The sequence below is a fragment of the Ixodes scapularis genome, unplaced genomic scaffold (genome assembly GCF_016920785.2).
Source record: "Ixodes scapularis isolate PalLabHiFi unplaced genomic scaffold, ASM1692078v2 PGA_scaffold39__5_contigs__length_11793443, whole genome shotgun sequence".
NCBI lineage: Eukaryota > Metazoa > Arthropoda > Arachnida > Ixodida > Ixodidae > Ixodes > Ixodes scapularis.
The window spans coordinates 1,036,532-1,059,411 of NW_024609867.1; the positions used below are offsets into that span (position 1 = coordinate 1,036,532).

At 45.6% G+C, this 22,880-nt stretch overlaps 1 protein-coding gene across 1 annotated transcript; it reads left to right on the forward strand.

Moving 5' to 3' along the window:
• Positions 1 to 3,904: 3,904 nt before the first annotated feature.
• LOC115323754 (putative nuclease HARBI1) lies at positions 3,905 to 20,430 on the forward strand. The gene is made up of 4 exons (XM_040217777.3): positions 3,905 to 4,042; positions 6,012 to 6,113; positions 7,096 to 7,225; positions 19,765 to 20,430. The coding sequence occupies exons 1-4, from the start codon at positions 3,987 to 3,989 to the stop codon at positions 20,428 to 20,430; spliced, it is 954 nt and encodes a 317-aa protein (XP_040073711.1). The 5' UTR covers positions 3,905 to 3,986.
• Positions 20,431 to 22,880: the final 2,450 nt, after the last annotated feature.

Consider the following 22,880-nt stretch of genomic DNA (forward strand, 5'->3'; position numbering starts at 1 on the left):
TACGCCTTGGTAAGCGCATCTGCGCGGTGTGAAGTCAACCACCAGTATGGTGCGAAGCTCCGTCCTTCCCTAGCGTGATGTCACTTGCAAGGCATGTATACATGATGTCAAAGACAAGTTGAGCCCAACTATGCTGCACAGACAGTCTTGGAACATTTTCTTGCAGAGGCATCGTTGTTGTCAGTCCTGATAACAGAACATGAAGCACACATGCCTGACTGCTTCAGTCTTTGCAAGCATTTTTACCCACCTGAACTGTGACCCATCCAAAGAAATGGTTACCAGCGCTGCATCCTTGAGGATGGTGCCCTCCATGAGGTCCACATCTGTTTTATACCGAGGATGGTATACCTTGTGCGACAAAAGAATGAAAGGAAAGTTATAGGCATCACTGTCAACACACTTAACGTAAGGTATGTACAAGTAGAACCAGAGAACACTTCACAAAAATCTCTGACTGGCCTACAGGTTTCCATATCCTAAAACGGCTTCCTGGTCTTAAGTGGTGATGCATCGCAGAATGCTGATACTCCTTCGCCATAACCTGACGCTAGCTGACTGTACAAAATGCAAAAGTTTAAGAACACGACATTACTTGGTTCAAAAGATATGAAAGGAAATTTTCAGTGAGCCGATGTGCAGTTCAGCGTAAATTTTGACAAATGAAAAATTACACTGTAGGCATAGTCATAAGATTACTTCCAACAGCTCAGAACACGTAGAAAGGGCTAGCGCTGCAAAGTCAGTGATTCTGTATTCGATCCACGCATGAGCCCGTTTCGATTTCAATGAGCATCGAATGGGCGAGCTCACACTAAGCAAAAGGCACCAAGCGCGAACGACCGTTTGTGCGGCCAACACTTTCTTGAAGGCAGGTGCGGCTTCCATTTCAATCTCCGTCCCGAGGCTTGCTTATGTGCGGGGAAACCATTGTCTGATCAAGACCACCCGGATTTTGTTCCCATGGTGTTCGCGCACAAAGCACCGGCCAAGCGCTCGTCGGAGGCTCGATACGCCCGTGCTACCCAGCAGAAGGGGATCGGCGACAGAACGGCAGTGTTGTAGGCGTTACCGAAAAAAAGTAACGAAATACGTTACTTGTTACTTGCAAATAAAATTTATGCGTTACTGAGCTACGTTAACTACAAATAAAAGAAACGCGTTACCGCTACCGATAAAAAGTAACGTACGTTACTTCTGCGTTACTTTTTTAAAGGGAAGATGGGGCACTTCTACATTTGAGAAAAAACGCTTGAATTGCGTTCATTTGGCCTTTAGAATAACAGATATCAAAATTATATTTCAATGCGACGCGCCGGAGAGCCACAAGAGCAATTTCAAAATAGGACTGAAACCCCGCCCCCCTAGCCTTGGGCAGCCAAAAGATCCGTCAATGACGTCACGGACAGCGACTGTCTTTCGCGTTTTTCTCGCGTTTAACAATACTTACGAAGCAAATGGTTTGGGTATTCGGGTTCACGGGGTAAAAATACACTAGAATTCACTTCTAACTCATTTTTTCCAAGAAGCTCCGTAGCTTCCCTTTAAGTCATAATTTAACACATTTTACGGTTTTGACGATACAGGTTATTTATCAAGAAACATTATGTTCATGCAGAAACTGAACATAATTACTTTATCTCTTTTTTCGGTTTCACCTAATTACAAGAAAAAACTCAAAGAAAAACATTGCGTGACGCCTAAAACACAGAAAAAATTGGTGTAATTTCTTTAAGACTTGGGAAGTAGTAACGACTAACGTAACTACGTTACTTGAAATAGTAGGGAATTGTAGTAGACCGTTTTTCTCCTCCGCTACGGTATCCCTGAAGAAAACGCCGCAGCTGCGCCTGCGCGCCGCCAGCCTTGTCTGCATAGTCAAGGTCTTGTGGCGGATTACGGAGCGCTATACGGATGCTTAGCGGGCTGCGGAAACGGTCTACTACAATTCCCCAGTAACATAAGTGCGTTACCCGTTACTGTGTCGAAAACATAACGAGTAGGTTACTACGTTATTGAAAAAAAGTAACGCGTTACCAACAACGCCGTTACTTGTAACCTGTTACCGCCAAGACTGCAGAACGGACAAACCATTACTTCTTGTCATGCCTTGTGGTCATGAGAGTAGGAAAAATATCATACCTTGGCTTGAAGACGCTGTGTGTATTTGATCAATTAATGAATACACACACTTCTGCAGACCCAGAGTCTGGTGATCCCGCCGACAGTGCGGAAACCGACTCGAAGTAATCGTAGACCTCGAGAGACTTGTACGCCGGCACCGTGTCGGCCGTGAACTGGCTTGGCAAAAAAACTAAATACACGGCGACGTGAGCCGTCGTCTTCCGTGGCAGCAACTTTACGTCGGAAGTCCAACAGGCCTTGTTTACGGCGTACGGATCCTCGTAGGCAACGCCGTCCACGCAGAGTTTGTTTTCATACCTCTGCCGTTCAGGCTCGGGCCACGAGCTCAAATAGTCGGGCATAGCATACGACATACCTCGTGAGGAAATACGACGCACAAATAAAGATACAAGCGTCTTTGCGTCAACAACGAGCGCACGCCATAGAACGCAATGGCGAAAACACGAAGAGTCGGGCTGCTTTTGCCCACATAGCTACCGCGCATGCGCAGCCTTCCGGCCGTGTTGGTAAACAGAGCCGCTCCGCGTGTCGGTCTATAGGGGGCGCTTTGAAAAACGCGCGTAGCGCCGCTGGCGGAGGAGCTGGCGTTCGACAGTGAGGCGCGTTCAGCAGCCTGCGGCGACTTTTTGCTTGCGAAACTGTGGTGGTGGAAGCGCCCACGGACGGAACTTTTGCTTTTTGAGGCGATACGTTAAGGGTGACGTTGCATGAGGGCTGGGGCAGACCTAAGAAGGGCATCTAGCTGTTCTCCGCTTTATATATTGGGTTTGAGTTATTAATATGGGTCATTTCTCTAGTTGCGGTCGAACAAGGGGTTAGAGCAATTTTCTGAAAACCAAGGTGGCCGCCACAACAATTGCCCTCAGTGGGAAATTTGTTGGGCTTGTCGCTGTAAACGTGGGACTACTGGGATGATGATATTTGGAGGCGAGTGAGATGTTCACTAAGTTTGTGCACTAAGTGTGCCAAGTTTCATTAAGACAGCAGGTGTGAAAGTTATCTTTGAATTGAATGAAGCTGTACAGTATATCCAATATTGGACACAAAATGTGTTATAACCGGGCTCTGCGAAGTGCTGATTTGGGCACACAGGTGCTTGAACACGACAGTAACTTGACACAACACTTATTATCAGAGTGTCGAACCGAAATTTTTATCGGTTCGGTTCCGGTTCGGGTTCACGGCTTTCGGTTCGGTTCCGGTTCAGTTCCGGGGAGCAAAAAATAACGGTTCAAACCGGTTCGAGCCGGTTTGAACTGCTAAATTAAGAATATATTTTCCGCGTTGTTCTGGCAATGTACACAATTTACGCCGTAAAACGATAAACTATATAGTTTCTTCGATCGTCCGTGCAATTTACTTGTGTTTTAGAGCGCGGCTCTTAAGGCCCATACGCACATTCGCGTTTGAGCGCGGTGCGTTCCGTAGCGGCAAGCGGAAGCGTTGCGTTGCGCAGCGCGTACACGCGAAGCTTGTGCGCACAGTTGCGTTGCAACGCGGCCGACCGCAGTCAACAGCCAATAAAAGCTTGCTATCGGCGCATTCGCTCAACCAATAGCAATGCACCTCGTTGAGCAACCCAAACAAACATGGCGGCATCCCGCGGTAGCGCGGATATGGTTGCGGCTCTGCTCGAAAGTGAGCAACTGGAAAATTTGTTCGTTGAGTGTGTTCGCGGGTATGTGGCACGGGCGGGCAACGAGTCGAATATGCCCCTAATTGCACGATCTACCGCCGCGATGATGCTCCTCCTGCGCCGACGACATCCCTGCCACGACTGGGTGCGACCTCTGCTCCGCTGCCGGGAAACCTTCGGGGAGTACCACCACCTCGTTCGTGACATGAGGCTGGACGACGGGGAAGACTTCTTCCAATATTTCCGAATGACGAGGCAGAGGTGTGTATTTTAACATTAACTTAAGAAGTGTGGCTCCCAGCGAGCCGTTGGGCCATGCGGCCACTTGTGTTTTTATAGAATCAGAGTGTCGAGTTGCGTCCAGACGGCACGATATCAGATGCAGTAGAGGGGCGGCGGAGAAAAGCTCACCGCAAAACCGGCAGATACAGAAAAAAAGGCTCATCGGCCCTTGTTGCATTCAAATCCTCCTGTCACCAGTCAGCTGGGAAGATTTAACCGAACTCGTGATTGCCGGGACACCGGCAATTACATCATAGTGTTGCCAGCAGTTACTGTCTTGCTTTTAACCTCCAGCGACTAGTCAGTGGCGGTCTTTACGTATGTATACATATGTGCTCTTCTGTGCATAGCGCACGACACACCATGAACACAACATCAGTATGGTGCAGCTACTCATTTTCTCATACCCGTATAAATCCAGCACCATACAAGTCTAATGAATGAGCTACTTTACTTCGCAATACTATATTCTAAAAATAAACTTTTATGCAGTAAAAAAACATTTGATGTTTCGTTTGTGGTTACTGTGTCAGTACACTGTTAATGAGTTTCTTCACTGCGCAAAACCCACACTATGCAGTGAACTCACTACAGGGTTTTGGCCCATTTGTTTATTGTTTTGCTGTTAAATACAGCTGCTCTCAGCTGTATTATGGTTTATTGCTGCCATGGCCACCGTTTGTACCAACGTGGAACAGCAGCTGTTCTTTTCATAGACGCTAGATTAGACCTAGTACCGAAGCTCTTTTGGTCTGCTGAATGTTGTCTTCGAGCTGTTTTGAATTGTACCAATGCAGCCCTGGCAAATATTGCAAATATGTCAAGAATACAAACATAAAAAATGTTGGCCCTTTATTGCACGGGTCTTTCGGCTGTGTTATTTCCTGGAGTTATATCCTTTGGTGCTTTTGCAAGAATGGAGAAAAGGTTAGGGGATATCTCGAGATATTACAATTGGTGCACTTGAGGTACTATTGTAGCTCTTTTTATGGGGCTTGGGGGAGTTCATACTCTTTAGTAAATTATTACACAAGAGAAAAAAGTGTAAAAATATTTTGGATGGCAATTTCACCCGACTATTCAAGAGCTTCATGGCATTCCTTATAGCAATGATGAAATGTTGCTGATTCATGCATGTCAAAGCATTCATGTGGAGACAGGTCTAGGCCAGCTCGTCGAAAACCAACTCCTCGACAGCCAACTCGTCGGCAGACCATTCGTCGAATAGACCCATTCGTCATAGGGCAACTCGTCGAAGAGGCCAACTGGTCGCCGCATTTTTAAAGCCAAATTCGTCATTTTTGCCCTCAAATTTTAAAGCAAATACTGCCTTATAATAATCCGTGTTCTGTCTTTCGTAAAAAAAAAAAAAAAAAGTATACAATCGGCGCTCTTTAAAAAACTGACCTCCAGTCTTCTCTCTCTTGTCAAAGTAACAACTTGCCGTTTTCGCCACTTTCACGGTGCAGTGGGGCACGGTCATTACGTCGCTCTTGTATCACTGGGGCACGTGTTAACCTACCCGGCACATCAGTTGACGCCGCCTCACGGCGACGGCCTGCGGCGGCTCATTACAAAATAAGTAATGAAGAAATAACAAAAGGATTATCATGAGATGACACATCTTTCAACATGTCTAAAAATTCTCTCCTATCTTTGCCCTCTTGTAATTTTTAGTTCAATTTTGTAACTTAACAAGGACGCTGTCCCTAGTCCAAACGCGAATAAGAATTTAGGTCAAAAGATAAAAAGGAGCCACAAACTTTTACCTCGGACCGTCATTCAACCCATTCGACGAATTGCCGTTCGACCAATTCCCCCTTTCGAAAAGTTGCCCTTCGACGGATGGGCTTTCGACGAGTTGGCTTTCGAGGAGTTGGCCGTATCCCGCTGAGTGCAAGGTAGTGAATAATGTATTTGTGAGTTACTAAATCTGTTTTGTCTACAGATTTGACCACCTTCTCTCATTGGTGGGCCCACTTCTCCAGAAGAAGACAACCTTCTGGAGGAAACCGATTTTCCCAGCGGAAAGGTTGAGCCTGACAATCAGGTATGTCAAAACTCATCTACTGTGATGACTGGAGTTCTGTTACAAAAGAGGGTCTTGCCACTAATTTGAAATTAGGCCTATACTTTATACATTTTATTCATTTTTGTAGTATAATCAACACCTCTCCACCTTCAGCTGTCGCAAATATAGAAATGTCTGAATTTGAGGTATTACAGTTAGAGTATTGGCCAGTTTCTTCATGAGGCTTCAATTTAACAAATCTAGACAGTAGGAGGTGCAAAAGTAGAGATGAGTGTTCATTCTTTATGAACCAGGTGGAAAGCTACGAACCAAAAACTTGACAAGGCGATGATCCATGTGCCCCTTCCATGCAAGAGTTCTCTGAAAAACTCCTGGGTTCCCAGGAACCCAGTAATCTGGCTCAAGTGACAGGGGACAATAAGGGGGACGAGTATAGAGTTGACCTGTGTCACAGCAGATGAAGGTCAGCTCGTGCAGTATAATAAAACAAATTTCAAATAGTATAGGTTGACCTTGATATCTAAGGAGATGGAAGGAAAGAAAAATCATACAATTACTTATTTGATAGCATGCCTAGTTACTCTAGCTAAAACTCGCTTGTCAATTCTGTTGGCCATGCCCCATCCATAGTTTAAGAGCTGTTGCCCACTTCCTCCAAGCCATGGCAGTTGCCTTGTGCTATTTCGTAGAGCTTCACCGCCTCGCACCAGTGCCTTTGCGTGATGCTTCACTTTGCAGCATTGGCTCGCTCATGAAGCTTCACCGCTTTGCACTGGCATGCTCAGAAAACTATCGGATAGCTTTATGGAGTAAAAAATATTGCTCGCTATTATAGATATAGTTACTTCAGTGTTGTGAATGGGTCGATATCTACTTTAAGAAAAGCAGTGGCAGAAACAAAGTACCTTGTTATAAATGTCCATGATGTGACTACTGTTTCAGCAGTGTTAAGGAGTCACTTTACATTTGTATGTGGTACTATTGCTTGGCAATGTTTCAGATACCTTGCTCATGGAGGGTCTCAGGTAATATGCGCTGCAAGCTACCGGATTGGACGGACAACAGCAAGCCAAATAATCCAAGAGACATGTCAAGCCCTGCGTAAGGTTCTGGAACCGCTGTACCGCCCTGCAAGTATCCCATTTTTGCTTTTTAAGGTGTAAGTTTTATGGTTCTGTGAGGAATAAGATGTATATTCGCATCCTACTTTCCTCAAAATAAGCCCGAAGAAAAGGAGACTTTTTGCACGACCCCAGCAATTTACACCCAAAAACACAGACTGTGTGGGTAAAAAAATATATTCCGAAAAAAGACTAGAATTCAAAAAAAAATAAACCCTAACCCTACTTTCAATCTTCGAGCATGGACTGCAAGGGAAAGACTGACAGCTGTGCTGTCATACCAAGAGTGGAATGGTGCAAACATTTGTTTCTTTTATGTCATGAATAACTGTTCTTGGCTGATTTAATATTTTTTTTAACTATGTGCTGATCAGTTCCTTGTCGTGGCTAGGCACATCTATTTTTTGATATGCATACTATGTTCATTGAATTCAGCCATCGAATAGTGCTCTCGTGCCAAATGCGATTAAACAAATACAGGACTATGTCAAGTGTAGAGGGGTGGAGATGTGTAAGCATGTAATAATGAATTCCATCTGGTCCGGCAGCCGTAGGTTTGACTTCATGCAGCACCCGCTCTAGCTCACTCAGCGTAAGGTGAGAGTTGTAAGCTTCTCGAGCACCACCGCATGTTCGAACAGACTGCCGCTTTGCCTGAGTCTTGTGTTTCAGAAAAGCAGCTGAAGAGTGCTCGGAACTAGAAACACGTTGAAAGTGTTCCCCAAGGAGATCTGCCTGCTGTTCAAGGCTCTCGGGGCAAAGTCCATTTGCAGAAAGAAGCGGTACTGAAAAAGCACGGTAGTTCCCATTGACTTAATGAATTTTGTCCCACACTTCTTTGCTAGTGGCAGTGCTGTTAATTGAGGATGCATATCCTTGGAAACTTTTACGTTTAGAATGGCGGCGTATGTATCTCGCACGAGCCTTCATTTGTTTAAATTTGATTAAGTTAGTTTGTGTTGGGTAACGTCTGAAAATCCCCCAGGCTCTGTTTTGCTTTCTTTTCGATTTTTCACAGTCGGCATTCCACCATGGTTTAGGGCGACGGGGTAGGTGAGACGAAGTCATGGGGATAGCTATCATTGCAGCATGAAGAATGTGACTACTAAGCAGACTGGTGATTTGATTGACAGACAGATTGTCAAATGATGTGCAAGCGAGCTGAGTGGCCTCACTAAAAGTACCCCAGTTTGCCTCTTCGAACTTCCAACGGGATGTTCGTGTGGATAGTGTAGCGGGTGGATTGATGCGGTTTAAAATTATGGGAAAATGGTCGCTTCCATATGGATTGGGATCAACAGCCCATGAAAAAAGGGGGAATAATGTTGGGTCACTTAGTGACAGATCAATGGATGTGAACGAACGAGTTGGAGCGCTGAAATATGTAGGCTCTAGTTTGTTTAACAGGCATAAAGCAGTAGAAGAAAGAAAACACTCAATCATCGAGCCACGTGTGTCACGTCGTCCACTGCACCACATAGGGTTATGAGCATTGAAATCTCCTAGGATTAGAGCTGGTTGGGGGAGTTCGTCATAAAGAGATTCTAGCTCTCTGCGAGATAAGGTGTAGCTTGGAGGAATATACACAGAACAAACAGTTATCAGTCGATCAGATAAGATGCGAACTGCCACAGCCTCTAATGTGGTATTAAGTGGTACCTCGACACAAGGGGTAGACCTTGCAACAATTATAGCTACACCGCCAGAGGTGTGGGGTGAATGGAGACGGTCCCTACGAAAAACCTGGAAGCGCGTTAGGATGTTAGTATGATTATTGTTCAAACGAGTCTCCTGAAGGCAAAACGCCAGTGGGTGATGAAGATCTAGTAGAGAGTAAACGTTGTCATAGTTACGGAGTAAGCCTCTGCAGTTCCACTGGAGAACTGTTTCCGCCATCTCACAAACAGGAAAAAAAAAAGTATATATATATCTTAAGAGTATATGTTTCACTAGACCTTAAAATCTATTTTAGCGCTAACAAGCTGTCTTAGTAAGACTCTGGAGAGAGTGCTTAACAAACGACTCATGTATTTTTTGGAAAAAGAAAATATCCTTGAGAAATACCAGTGTGGGTTTCGTTGGTCACGGTCTACAATGGATCATTTAGTTCGTCTGGAGACCACTATTCGTGAGGCTTTTGTAAATAAGCAGCACTGCCTGTCTGTTTTCTTCGACTTGGAAAAGGCGTACGACACGGCATGGCGTCATGGCATCCTGCAAGACCTGTATACTTTTGGCATTCGTGGTAGAATGCTAGCATTCGTCAAGAGCTATCTGGGCATGCGTACCTTCCGTGTTAAATTGGGCACTACTTACTCTAGAGAGTTCTGCCAGGAAAATGGCGTTCCTCAGGGAGGCGTTTTGAGTGTGACCCTTTTTATAGTTAAAATGAACTCAATAGCTCGAGCCATTCCACCATCTGTACAGTATTCACTCTATGTTGACGACCTTCAGATATCCGTCTCATCCTGCAACCTTGCTTTGTGCGAACGTAGGGTCCAACTAGCAATTAACAATTTGCTCAAGTGGGCAGACCAGAACGGCTTCAGCTGTTCACCTGAAAAAACAGTGTCTGTTTGTTTTTCTCGCCTACGGGGAACTTCAGTGAAGCCCTCGTTGACCATGCGATCCGCTTCAATTCCAACGAAACCTGAACATAAATTCCTAGAGCTTATTTTTGACAGTAAATTGACTTTTCTTTCGCATATCAGATATCTCAAAGTAAAATGTCAAAAAGCACTAAGGATCCTTAAGGTGCTTTCCCACACCTCCTGGGGCTCTGATCGCCTCTGCCTCCTCCGAATTTACAGATCGGTGATTCGCTCGCGCCTTGATTATGGTTGTAGTGTGTATGGATCGGCAAGGCCTTCAGCCCTACGAATGCTTGACCCTATTCATCACCAGGGACTGCGGCTGTCTACAGGTGCATTTCGCACGTCGCCTATCCCCAGCCTTTACGCAGAGTGAAATGAATGGTCTCTGGAGAAGCGAAGGTTTGCTTTAGGGTTTATGTATTCGCTTAGAATTCGTTGGGTTCCCTTGCACCCTTCCCGAGAGGCTGTTGAAGAAATGAGATATAAACGTACTTTTGACAACAAGCCTACTGAAATACCACCTTTTAGTATGAGAAATGCATCCAAAGCAGATTCAATTCGACTGAGTAGTACAATGCCCGTCACTCCTGTTCCACAAACTATAGCTCCGTGGGACCACTGCCTCATTTCCTGTGACCCCGCAGGGGGCGCCTGTGAAAGCAGGTGTTTGGAGAGTGGCGTCTCCACGGACCCCGAGCCATGCGGGTTCGCCCGCCCACGTATGGCTGTGCGTGGCTTTCCCGTGTCTGGGGAAAAGGGCATCCTGGTGGTTGAGCCGAGCCCGGGGTAGGTTTGGACCCTTCGGGGCCCCTCGGGCGAGGCAATACACCACTTCTGCCCCCGCTTCTCATAGACGGGAGTCCTGGTAAGGCCCGGCCAGGATGATTCAGCCTAGTCGCCACTTCTACTATCCCCTCCTCTATTTTACCCTTGTCTTCTCCTTCTTTTCACTCTTCTCATTTCTCTTCTTTCTTTCTTCAACTCCTTTGGCGGCAAGGGCTAACCTTGGGTGGCGACAGACTCCTTGTCCTGAACCACACTTGGGTATAGTACCTGGGCAGTGCTAGTAGCGTAACGTCTTCAGCAAAGCCCTGTTTGTTATGGTGCGTTACCTATTCCCGTGTTGGGCTCCGTGGTGGGCGGCACTCCACAGGTTCTGAAGACTCTCCGCCTTTTATGGCTCCCCCCTCCTCCAAACCGAACGCGGCGCGTGCCCCTAAAAGGGGTTGCTCCGTACTTACTTTCGAAAAAGCATCCGAACCGCCAAAGTTTCCAAGATTTTTTGTCATTCAAGCTCTAGATGAAGAAAAGCCACTGGCTAAGCTCTCGCCTTTTCTAGTTTCAAAATGTCTTGATGCCATTATCGGCAAAGCTTTCAAGGCGAAAAAGCTTTCTGGTAACCTTCTTGTCGAGGTTGAAACAGAAGTTCAAAGCAGGACGCTTCTAAAACAGACATGTCTAGGCGAACGCCAGATAAAAGTAAGCCCACATCGGACACTGAATAGTGTTCGAGGTGTTATCTCTGAGCCTGATCTGATAGATTGCACTGAGGATGAAATTCTGGCTGGACTCCAGAAACAGGCAGTGGTGGCCGCCAAGCGGATCACCATCCGTAAAGACGGGCAGGAGCAGCCAACCAAGCATTTGATCCTGACTTTTGAACTGCATACGCTTCCTACGACCGTTAAGGCTGGTTACCTACACTGCAAAGTCCGGCCTTTTATCCCCAACCCACAAAGGTGTTTCCGGTGTCAGCGCTTCGGGCATGGCTCGCGAAACTGTCGGGGCCGTGAAACCTGCGCAAAGTTTGGCAGCAACGACCATGTTGCTGACATTTGTGAGAATATTCTAAACTGTGTTAACTGCCAAGGCAACCATGCTGCTTATGCTAGAACATGCCCACAATGGAAGCGGGAAAAAGAAATCTTAACCCTTAAAGCACAAAAGAATATTACCTACCAAGAGGCAAAACAACAGTATTCCTTTTTCGCAAAAGGAACATTTGCGCAGGCGGTGCAAAGGGGACCAGCACCGCGAACAGAATCGAAGGCCACTCAGGTCTCTCCTGAGGTCCTGGCAGTGGCTCTTCAGTCCCCAACCCCCCAGCAGCGGCAGCAGCTTCCTCCGGTTTCTGGAGGGAGCGCACCAGCTGCTTCTCGACCACGGGACAGGCAGGGAGCCCCTCTGTCTGTCCCTACTCCGAGGGCCCCCGCCAGGGAGAAGGAGCGAGAGTCTCGCCCCAACTCACGGGAGAGGGCCTTCTCCAAGGAGCGGCATCACGCCGCTGCTTCAACAGCTGAGGGGCGGGGACGGATGGAGTTGGGCGACGTCCAGCCCAGCACCTCCACTGCTGCCCCTTTGAGTGAGGGCGGTCGTGGCCGGGGAGTCCGGCTTTGTACCTCGACTTTGCCCAAACCTACACAACAAGCCTCGTCTCAAGAGGTAGAGGTGAGGGACGAGGCCACCGAGCCTTCCGCTCTTTCGTCCGATCAGGACGATATGGAATGGGAGATTTCTAAAACAAAAAAAAAACGAAAAAACCAGTAATACCTCCAAAGTAGTTTCCTCTGGGAACGTCACCCCAAGACCAGAGTAGTTGATTGTATTTTTATACTTGCATCTCTTTTACAAAATAATGCCTCCACTTGTTCTACAATGGAACTGTCGAGGTCTTCTTGCAAACTATGATGATATTACTGATATACTAGAGGAACACAGTCCCATTGCCCTCTGTTTGCAAGAGACTCACCTAAAAGAGTCACACAAATGTCCTCAGGCATTTCCAAGTGTTTCGGAAAGATCGGCAGCATTCAAGCCATCCATCTGGAGGTTCTGCTGTCGTTTTGCAACGCTCTGTACCATGTTTGGAAATACCCTTAAACACTGAACTAGAGGCCGTTGCTACCCGTATACTGACTAACCGATTGATTACTATTTGTTCAGTATATATACCTCCAAACTACCAGCTTAAGTATGAGGAACTTGAATTACTTTGTGATCAGCTTCCTTCTCCTTTTGTGCTTGTGGGTGATTTTAATGCTCATAATCCTCTCTGGGGAAGTGGACGAAAAGATACACGAGGAGCACTTATTGAGCGTTTTTTACTGTCATCAGGATTATGTTTGCTCAACTCGAAAGAATCTACACATTTTTCATCTGGAACACATACATTCACATCAATTGATCTTTCAATTGTACATCCCACATTATTTCCTTTTCTAACATGGAAAGTCATTCCTAATCCATATGGCAGTGATCATTTTCCCATTATTTTAGACTTTCACAATCACCCTATTACACTTCCAACTCGGACACCTAGGTGGAAGATTGACAAAGCCAATTGGACACTTTTCAAACAATCCTCTGTTTTAGCTATTACATCTCTCCATCAACTTTCTATTGAAGAGGCAGTAGACCATATTACAAAGCACATATTGGAAGCTGCTATGATCGCAATACCCATGACATCCACTCACCTTCCCAAACGACCGAAGCCATGGTGGAATGAAGATTGCCAAAAGGCTAAAAAGAAACAAAACAAAGAATAGGGCATTTTTAGGCGGTACCCTACACCGAGCAACCTTGTTACTTTCAAGAAAATGAAGGCTTCTGCGCGATTTGTTCGCAGGCTGTCTAAAAGACATTGTTGGATGAAGTATTCGTCATCTATAAATAGTCAGGCGACACCAAAGGAGGTATGGGATCGAGTCCACAAAATAAATGGCTCTTACCATGCTTTTTCCATTCCTCTTTTGACAAAAAATGGAATATGCCCTGAAAGCCTCGTAGAACAGGCAGACATTCTTGGCGAACACTTCGAGTTCGTTTCCAGCTCAAGGAACTACACGCCTACTTTCCTTCGACACAAAGTACAGGTAGAAAAAAGGTCTGTCAATCGTTCGAGTGGCTATCAAGACCCATATAATGCTCCACTTACGTTGCATGAACTTGAAATGGTTCTTCATTCCCCTAAGCAGACTGCACCTGGCCCAGATGGAATTCATTACATTATGCTTCAACATCTTCATCCTTCAACTGTTCAACTCATTTTATATCTTTTCAATAGAATTTGGTCTGAAGGCCATTTTCCAACTTCTTGGAAGGTGGCCTTTGTAGTACCCTTGCTTAAACCAGGAAAGGATCCTTCTAGTGCTTCTAGTTATAGGCCTATTGCATTGACTAGCTGTCTATCAAAAACTCTGGAACGAATAATTAACAGAAGGCTTATGCATTATCTTGAAACTCACAAAATTCTAGACGGGTATCAATGCGGCTTTCGGTCGGCACGATCCACAGTGGACCACCTGGTTCGCTTCGAGACAGCCGTGAGAGAGGCATTTGTTAACAAACAGCACTGCCTTTCTGTGTTCTTTGATCTGGAGAAGGCTTATGATACTGCCTGGCGATTTGGAATCCTGCAAGACCTCATCAACATCGGTATTTGCGGGAGCATGTTCGACATCATTAAAAGCTATTTAGAGTGCCGCTCATTTCGTGTGAAACTTGGAACAACTTTCTCTCGGGATTTTGTACAGGAAAATGGTGTTCCCCAGTGTGGTGTACTTAGTGTCACTCTTTTCATTATAAAAATAAACTCCATTGCCCGTGTAATACCCCCTTCAGTTCAATACTCTATTTATGTTGATGACATCCAAGTTTCAGTATCATCATGTAACCGCTCCATATGTGAAAGGAGAGTTCAACTGGCTATCAACAAATTGACGAACTGGGCTGATAAAAATGGTTTCAGGTTTTCCACAGAAAAAACTGTGTGTGTATGCTTTTCCCGCCGGCGAGGAATTTTTCCAGATCCTTCATTAACCATTTATGGACTGCCTATTGCTGTGAAGAGTGAACATAAGATTTTTGGTCTTCTGTTTGATTCAAAATTATCTTTTGTTTCTCACATTAAGCAGTTGAAGTTGAAATGCACAAAATCACTTAATATCCTAAAAGTATTGTCTCATCAATCTTGGGGTTCTGATAGACTGTGCCTTTTACGCATTTATCGCTCAGTGGTTCGCTCCCGTCTAGGTTATGGCAGCTTTGTGTATGGCTCAGCTAAAGCATCAGTATTGAAGATGTTAGACCCTATTCATAATCAGGGGCTACCGCTGTCTATCGGAGCATTCCGCACCTCCCCGGTTCCCAGCCTTTATGTGGAGGCCAATACGTCTCTCTTGAGAAAAGACGCTTTGCTCTAGGATTTATGTATTCACTCCGAGTATGGTCTGTTCCTCTCCATCCTGCTCATGATTCTATTGTAAAAATTAGGTTTCAAAGGACTTTCCAAAATAAGCCAAGTCTTGTTCCTCCTTTTGCCTTGAGAAATACTACGGCAGCAGAACTCTTTGGTCTGGAGCCCAAACCCTGCGTGCCACAGCACAGAAACACTGTAGCTCCTTGGGATTACTCCCTCGTCCATTGTGACTTTACACTTACAAAACACAGCAAGAAAGACACCCCGGATGAAGTGCTGAGGCAAGAGTTTTTCGAACTACAGAGCCACTATCGTCACTACACAAGCTTTTATACAGATGGTACTAAAACTGAATCATTTGTAGGCTGTGCAATGATTGGATCATCTGTTTCCAAGGTAAAAATTCTGAACCCCTTTGCCACAATTCTAACGGCAGAGTTGCATGGTCTACTTCTTGCTGTTGAACATATCGTTGAGAAGAGGCTGCGTTGCTCCATAGTATACACAGACTCTTTAAGCTCATTGAAAGCCCTTGTTTCCCTGAATATCCCCACAAACCCGTTGGTTTCACACCTGCAGAGTAAAATAATCTGTGCAATCAAAAACAAATCTGATATTGTGTTTTGCTGGGTGCCAAGTCATGTTGGCATCCCGGGTAATGAGGAAGCAGATCAAGCTGCGCACTTTGCGGCCACACAAATTGTGCACCTTAAAGAAATTCCCCACAAGGATTATCACAAGGTGGTTAGACATTGCATACTGCAGAGATGGCAACAGGAGTGGGATACTGAGATAAACAATAAGTTGCATATGGTGAAAAACTCTTGAAGGAATGGGAGAGTGCTCGGCACCGTGAACGATTCTACGAGGCGGTACTCTGCCGTCTGAGGATTGGCCATACACGGCTCACACATGGGCATCTTTTGCGGGGTGAAGATGCCCCACAGTGCGAACATTGCCATTGTCCTTTGACTATACTTCATATTTTAATTGAATGCAATGCGTATGGCCTAGAACGCCGTAACCACTTTTCACAGCTTTACAAAGAGCATACTCCCCTACATCTGATGATTTTACTTGGCGATGAACTCCTCATACCACACTCTTGTGTTTTTAACTTTCTCAAAGCAATCGGCTTTCTACACCGACTGTGATTTTACTGTTTTGAACTCATGTCCATTCCTTTTACACTTATACATAGGTCATGTTCATTTTTTTATCCTATCATCTGCTACTAAAGCTCTTTCTTCTCCTTAACCTTCTCCCAGCAATAGTTTATGTACTTGGCGCATTATAGCCTTAGATGCTTTTGCGCCACTAAAACCCAATCAATCAATCAATCATTTCCTGTGACCTTTCACTAACAAAAATTAAAAAGAAAGAAACTCCACCAGAATACATAAAACAGGAATTTTTTGAGCTTCAGAGTAGATATTCTGGACACAACTCATACTACACGGATGGTACTAAAACAGAATCGTTTGTTGGACGTGCTATGGTCGGCCCCTCTGTTCGCTGTGTAAAACGGATTGCGTGTACAGCCACTATTTTAACAGCAGAGTTATGCGGTCTCCGTCTTGCAGTTGATCACATTGTAAAAACAAAGAGCAAGCAGTCAGTCGTGTACACTGATTCACTGAGTTCTCTGCGCTCACTCTTATCATTAAAGACTTCGAAAAACCCAATAATCATGGAGTTACAGAATAAAATTATTGATGCTTCAAAAAGGAATATTAAAATAATTTTATGTTGGGTTCCTAGCCATGTTGGTATACCCGGAAATGAAGAAGCGGACCTTGCTGCAAGTTCTGCTAGTGAGCAAGAAGTGGACCTGCATGACATTCCATACAAAGACTGTAGCACACTTTTAAAGCATTGTATTAGAAGGAAGTGGCAGCAAGAATCGGATGAAGAAGTTAACAACAAGCTCCATTCTGTAAAACCATTGATCAGTGAGTGGGAGAGTGCTCGACACCGTGAACGTTTCTATGAGGTTGTCTTGTGTCGACTGAGGATAGGTCATACACACCTTACTCATGGCCACCTCCTGCGCAGGGAAGAGGCCCCAGAGTGTGAGAACTGTTTTAGTCCTCTAACAGTTTTACACATTTTACTTGAATGCCCAGCGTATGACCAAGAACGTCGAAAACATTTTTCTCAATTATATAACGAGCATACGCCTTTACACCTTAGTATTCTACTTGGCAACGACCCACTTGTACCACACAGTTGTGTTTTTAACTTTTTGAGAGCTATCGGTCTTTTACACCGGCTATAATTTTATATTCAACTTCATCTCCATCACTATTTACAAATCATATACATAGTTTTAATCCACCACAGCTACTAAAGCTCTTTCTCCTCTGAAACCTTCTCTGCAATAGTCTGTATCTGGCGCATCATAGCCTAAGATGCTTTTGCGCCATAAAACCCTAATCAATCAATCAATCGAATAGTTGGGGTGACTTCTGCTAATCTAGCTCTTATGTCAACATTCCTAACTGGGGCTCATATTGACGTTGCTGTGTTCCGCCCTAATCCAGTGTTCATGCACACCTCTGCAAAGCAATACTGCTTCCCTCCGTATGCGTTCGTATAGTATAATACTTATAAAAAAAAAGCATTTCTGTTTTAAGGGGTCAGAGCACAATAGGCAATAGCGAGTTCCATAAGCCAAAGGGAAGGCGAGTGAATTCGAGCAGCCCCCTATTGCAAATCAATGCAGTCTTTTGTACGGGAGCTGCATGAACTTTGATTTGAATGAGGCCTGGGCTGCTGTCGGTTATTAAAACAGTCGGGCTTTCAAGGGTTTACATCACTGAGGGAATGCTTGGAATTGAGTAAATGTCTCTGACCAACACCCCGTTTTGACACCTGTAATCATTTAGTCGTTTAGGTTGAGCCGACACTTGCAGGAGTCTTATAGACCTACTCATGTTTACAACCAAACCGGAGCACCCCTAGCAGACGCCACCGGAGCTGCGCAATGGCGATGCAGTGTAGGCAAGAAACTCGCCGTCACCCATAAACAAACCATTGGAAGGCTTTTTTTTTTTTTAGCGTCGGTGTGAGTCCTCGTGCTCTTTTTTCCGTGTTAGAATTGTTCATTCCACGTTTTCCTGGCAATGTCTGATTACTTGAGCGGCCTCAGCCAAATTAAGGAGGCTTTTTACACCGCAAAACGTCATGTGAATATTGTGACATGCGGCGATTCATTCTGCGTGGATGCTGCGAAATGGGCGCTAAAGCCCGATTCGCATGATGAGTTTCTGCTCGCTGTTTTTAGTTAGGACGTCGCTCGGGCTGCAAAAGTGCGGACCGTCACCGAGCTGGTCGACGTCGATACTGAAAATTGTAAGCAAAATCGAACGAAGTTAATCAGGCATAACAAGTCGGTGATGGCCACTGGTAACAATGATCAGCATCTCCTTGTATCTACTATTACACTGAGCTTGCATACACCAACCCACCTTCAAGCCTAAAAGTCTTTTGAGGCCTGCACTTACTTCTTACCACGGGCCGCTGTCGTTTGAACGAACAGACAAGCAGAAACGTTTGAAAGAGTAGATGACAGTTCGAACGATCAGGCAGCTGTTTCAACTTGAAGACACGCTGAACATAGTCTGCAGGTGGTCTGTACAACTTGGCGGTTTTTCCACATTCATGTTGGAAGAAAAAAAAAATCCGTTGAACACAAGTATTCGTGAATGCAACCCAAAGTGCTTCCCGCACGAGCAATCGTTGTCCGACGGCATCTGGTTTTTATTTTTCACGGCACCTATCAACATTCTTTCACAAACCGAGCAGGCAGAAAACACACAAAGAGTGACCTTCAAACCTTTCCTGACTCTTTTGGTACAGGCCCAGTCATAGCGTTTTGACGAGATGGCAGGTTTTTGACTAGTTTCTTTCAAAAGAACACAGGAATGCACGTCCCGCATGATGACTTCCGCCCACAACCCCAGACTGGATGTGTGCCCGAGGTGCCACCACCATGCCGTGACTTAACAGAACCAAGTTTTTGTATAGAGTTTTAAAGGCCTTCCAGGGCCTGTATAGCCTTGCTGACGCAGCGGCCCCAAATTCAGAAAATATACCGTACTTACTCGAGTAATAGTCACATAGTTTATGACGAGAGCCTGAGGGTTTGCTTTTCCGTGGAGCTCGCAGATTGCCAAACACCGCGTTCGACAGCAGGTCAGGACAGAGATAACGTCTTCGTGCCAAGGTATCATCTTTGAGGATTGCATTTGTATGGAGAATCGTGTTCTCTATCTGGCTATTCGCTATGTTATTTATACGCAACACAATGATTGGCTGTATATGTGTTCTGTGGGAAAGTAGACGCAAGGGCCTTGCTCATAAATAGTGTGGCTATTACTTGAGTAAATACGGTAGCATAGGCTATCTGTCAGAGCCACCCACGCTTCTACCCACATCTCAAAGGTCGAGATAGGCCAAGAGTGACATATTGCTGACATTTTTTTTACTGAAAGTCTTGGGATGCAGTATTACTACTTTACGCAGCTAATATTTGGTCATTGTGTTGGCACAACCTACAAGCTTACGCTAAGGTGGCAGCCACTGAAGCAATATTGATAATCTACCGTTCATGCATGAAAACAAGTGTTCACAGGGGGACATACCTCTGAAAAGCTGTGCTGACTTTTCCTTACATATGTTTAAGCCTTGGAAAACTGTTTACTGCGAACTACTGCTGCCATGTGGTTTAACTTGAGTCACCTTTCTTCTAGGCCCCCAACACTGCGCAGTGGGAGCGCATTGCAGTAGAGTTTGAACGGCAATGGAATTTCCCCAACTGCGTCGGTGCCTTGGACGGCAAACATGTGGCCATCCAGGCTCCCCCTGGTGCAGGGTCGGACACTTATAATTATAAGGGGTTTCACAGCATCGTGCTAGTGGCCAGCTGTGATGCCAACTATAAATTCACTCTGGTAGATGTTGGCAAGCCAGGACGCTACAGTGATGGTGGCGTCTTTCGTGACTCCGACATGGGAGACGCCATCCTCTCAGGCACAGCAGGCCTCCCTCCGCCAGGGCCCTTGCCGGGGACCAGGACAAAACTGCCGTTTGTGTTTGTGGGCGACGAGGCGTTCCCCCTGCTCACCAACCTGATGCGCCCTTTTCCTCGAAAGAGCCTGAAGTTGTTGCAAAAAGTCTTCAAGTACAGGCTTTCTCGAGCGAGAAGGGTCATTGAAAACACGTTTGGGATCCTCGTCGCACTCTGGCGCATCTTCAGACAACCGATCCAGGCATGTCCCACGACACTGGAGGCGGTTGTCTGGGCATGCGTCAGCCTCCACAACTACCTCAGGGTATGCGACGAGGCAGAAAGGGGGAGCGCCTCTACTGCCCTGCTGGCTACGTTGATAGCGAGGGCTACCTGGGCGAGACAGTGAGAGGCCAGTGCCACACTGACAGTAGTGACGGCAGTGCTCTGTCAGATGTGGGCCAAGTAAGCTCAAACATGCATGCGAGCAATGCCAAAGGCATAAGGCACAAGTTCGCCAAATTCTTCTGCACTCGCCTTGGAGAGGTATCCTGGCAATACAGAGTAGTGTTCCGAGAAGCAGCACCTGTTAACCATTAGGATTGCTTAAGGGGCAGTAAACCACTTTCTGCAATATTATAATTATGGTCACAACTCAGCACTTGAATCTAATGTTAGACTTTTAAAGGGATACTACAACGAAATTTCAGCGCTCATTTTTTTGGTCTATATGTGTTCAAAGGAGCAGTATCACATCGAACATACCAATATCTTGTTAAAAAAGTAACGAAAAGGGATTTTAAAACGAATTAAACGATTAGCAAAAAGCACCTGGCGGATGTCTCTAACGCCTCGCTTGTAATGCCCGTCTAGGAACATTGACAGCTAGTGACGGAGGTTGTCTCGCCTCCGGCCACGACGAGAGAAGGGGGGAACGAGGAACTCCCCTCTTCCCGAGAATGCCTTTTGTGTGTCGCAGAAGTCGCTATTGTCTCCCTACAAGATTATAGAAGTTTAACCCGTCTCTAAAAATTCGTACAAAAGCAGCCGCTTCGGTGGCTGGAACGACTAGGCCATTCTCTCGACGCCAGCCTCGCCGTAGCTTTGCTCGTCTTGAGACGACCTATGTCACGTGGTCTCCGCTGGGCCTTCTCCGAGCGCTTGTCAGAGTGGGCCGTTTACAACGAAAAATACAGCCACCAGACTCAAAATAGAAACGTGCGACAGTCATTTACGGATATTGTGGATCATATTCAACCTATTTTTGAACAAGACGGTAATATTTCAAATATTGTTGAAGTATCCGTTTAAAGCAATAGCTTTATGGGCGACACTTTGCAGAGATATTTCCCCTGTCGTCACCACGCGCCCAAAGAATGGAAAAACCCTTTTCTTCCCTCTTGCCACGAGGAGAGGGAGGTCGGGACTTCTCGTCCACTGTGCCGCGTGAAGCGAGCGAAAAAAGCAGCCCTGGCGTCTCCCCAAGAATTGCACGACGAAGGGAGAACCAAGGGAGAACCATCGTAACATCGGCTTGAAATACTTGTTTGCAGCAAACATTACTCATGTTATGCGAATTCCCACTTTGGTAGTATTCAGTTACTAAGCATAATGTTGGATGATTTTAAAACCCACGCTTACCCACTTCACAAATCACTGATGGCGGTCGTCAGTGGCATCCATGACGCCAATTACGACGGCTACAAAAATTAACCATGTCGCACCTCCGTTTTCAGAAACATGACGGCACCCCTCCACCCACATTGCACAACCATGCTACAGCTGTCACTTTTGTTTCTTCACATATTGTGAGTGAAAAATATTTTTTTTAGGACGCTACAGCCCATAGATTGAGTTATAACCATGAATATACTATTGCAGAATGTGATTTAGTGCCCCTTGAAGGACAAATGCCAGGCTTGCAAGGAACTCGTGTACATTATAGGGTGTAACAAGTGGATGAGATGCTGTAGGATGACTTGGAAAAAGTGACTCTTGCACATAGACAGTTAGAACTATTACCAAATGTGCACTGAGCAGGTCAGCTTTACCATGTGAAATTTCAAGGCATAGTTCTCTTTCTATAAAAATGATTGACAAACTTTTCACAATCAACAGGGCGTGTTCGCAGGCGACTGAGTTAGCGACGCTACTAACTTGTGGCGCCATCTCCTGATATGTGTAGCTAGCAGACGACGCTAACTCAGTCGTGTGCGAACATGCCCTAATGACTTTTAAAAGTTTGTTACCAATTGTTTAAGGGGAAGAGAGCTAAGCCTAGAAATTTTACACGGTACAGCTAAAGGCCCGTTCACACTCTTGCGACCGAGTAAGACCGAGAGACCAGACCGGTTTTTAAGCCTTTTGCGCTCTCTTAGGACCAGCTTAGCACTGCAGCGCATACGGTCCTTAGAAGTCATAAGAAAATTAAAAACCGGTCTTGTCTCTTTCGGTCGTACTTGGTTGCAAGAGTGTTAATGCCGCTTAACCTGTTCATTGCACATTCGGTGAAGGCGTGAACATTCTGTGGGTAGGCGCCAATTTTTCTTACTCGTTTAACAGCACAACATCCACTTATGCCGCCCTGTATAACTCTGAAATTGCACTAAACACCTTCAATTTACCTAAGGTGACAAACCTAGCTATGTACAGGAATATAAAGGGCCTACTCAAAGCACATGGCCAAAACAATAACTGGCAAGACCATAGCACGCATTATGGGTTCCGACGGGAGCGACACTCCATAACATGGCCAAACTGAACCAGTGCCACACTGACAAAGCACACCCCTTCTCTCGAAACAATGAAAAATTTCTCGAAGCATAAGCAGCCCCTCCCCCCCTCTGAGTGGGCATTTCA

Coding starts and splice junctions, on each gene's coding strand:
- LOC115323754 (XM_040217777.3), top strand. CDS start 3,987: ATGAGGCTGGACGACGGGGAAGACTTCTTCCAATATTTCCGAATGACG. Junction 4,043..6,011: donor TTCCGAATGACGAGGCAGAG/GTGTGTATTTTA, acceptor TTTTGTCTACAG/ATTTGACCACCTTCTCTCAT. Junction 7,226..19,764: donor TGGAACCGCTGTACCGCCCT/GCAAGTATCCCA, acceptor CCTTTCTTCTAG/GCCCCCAACACTGCGCAGTG.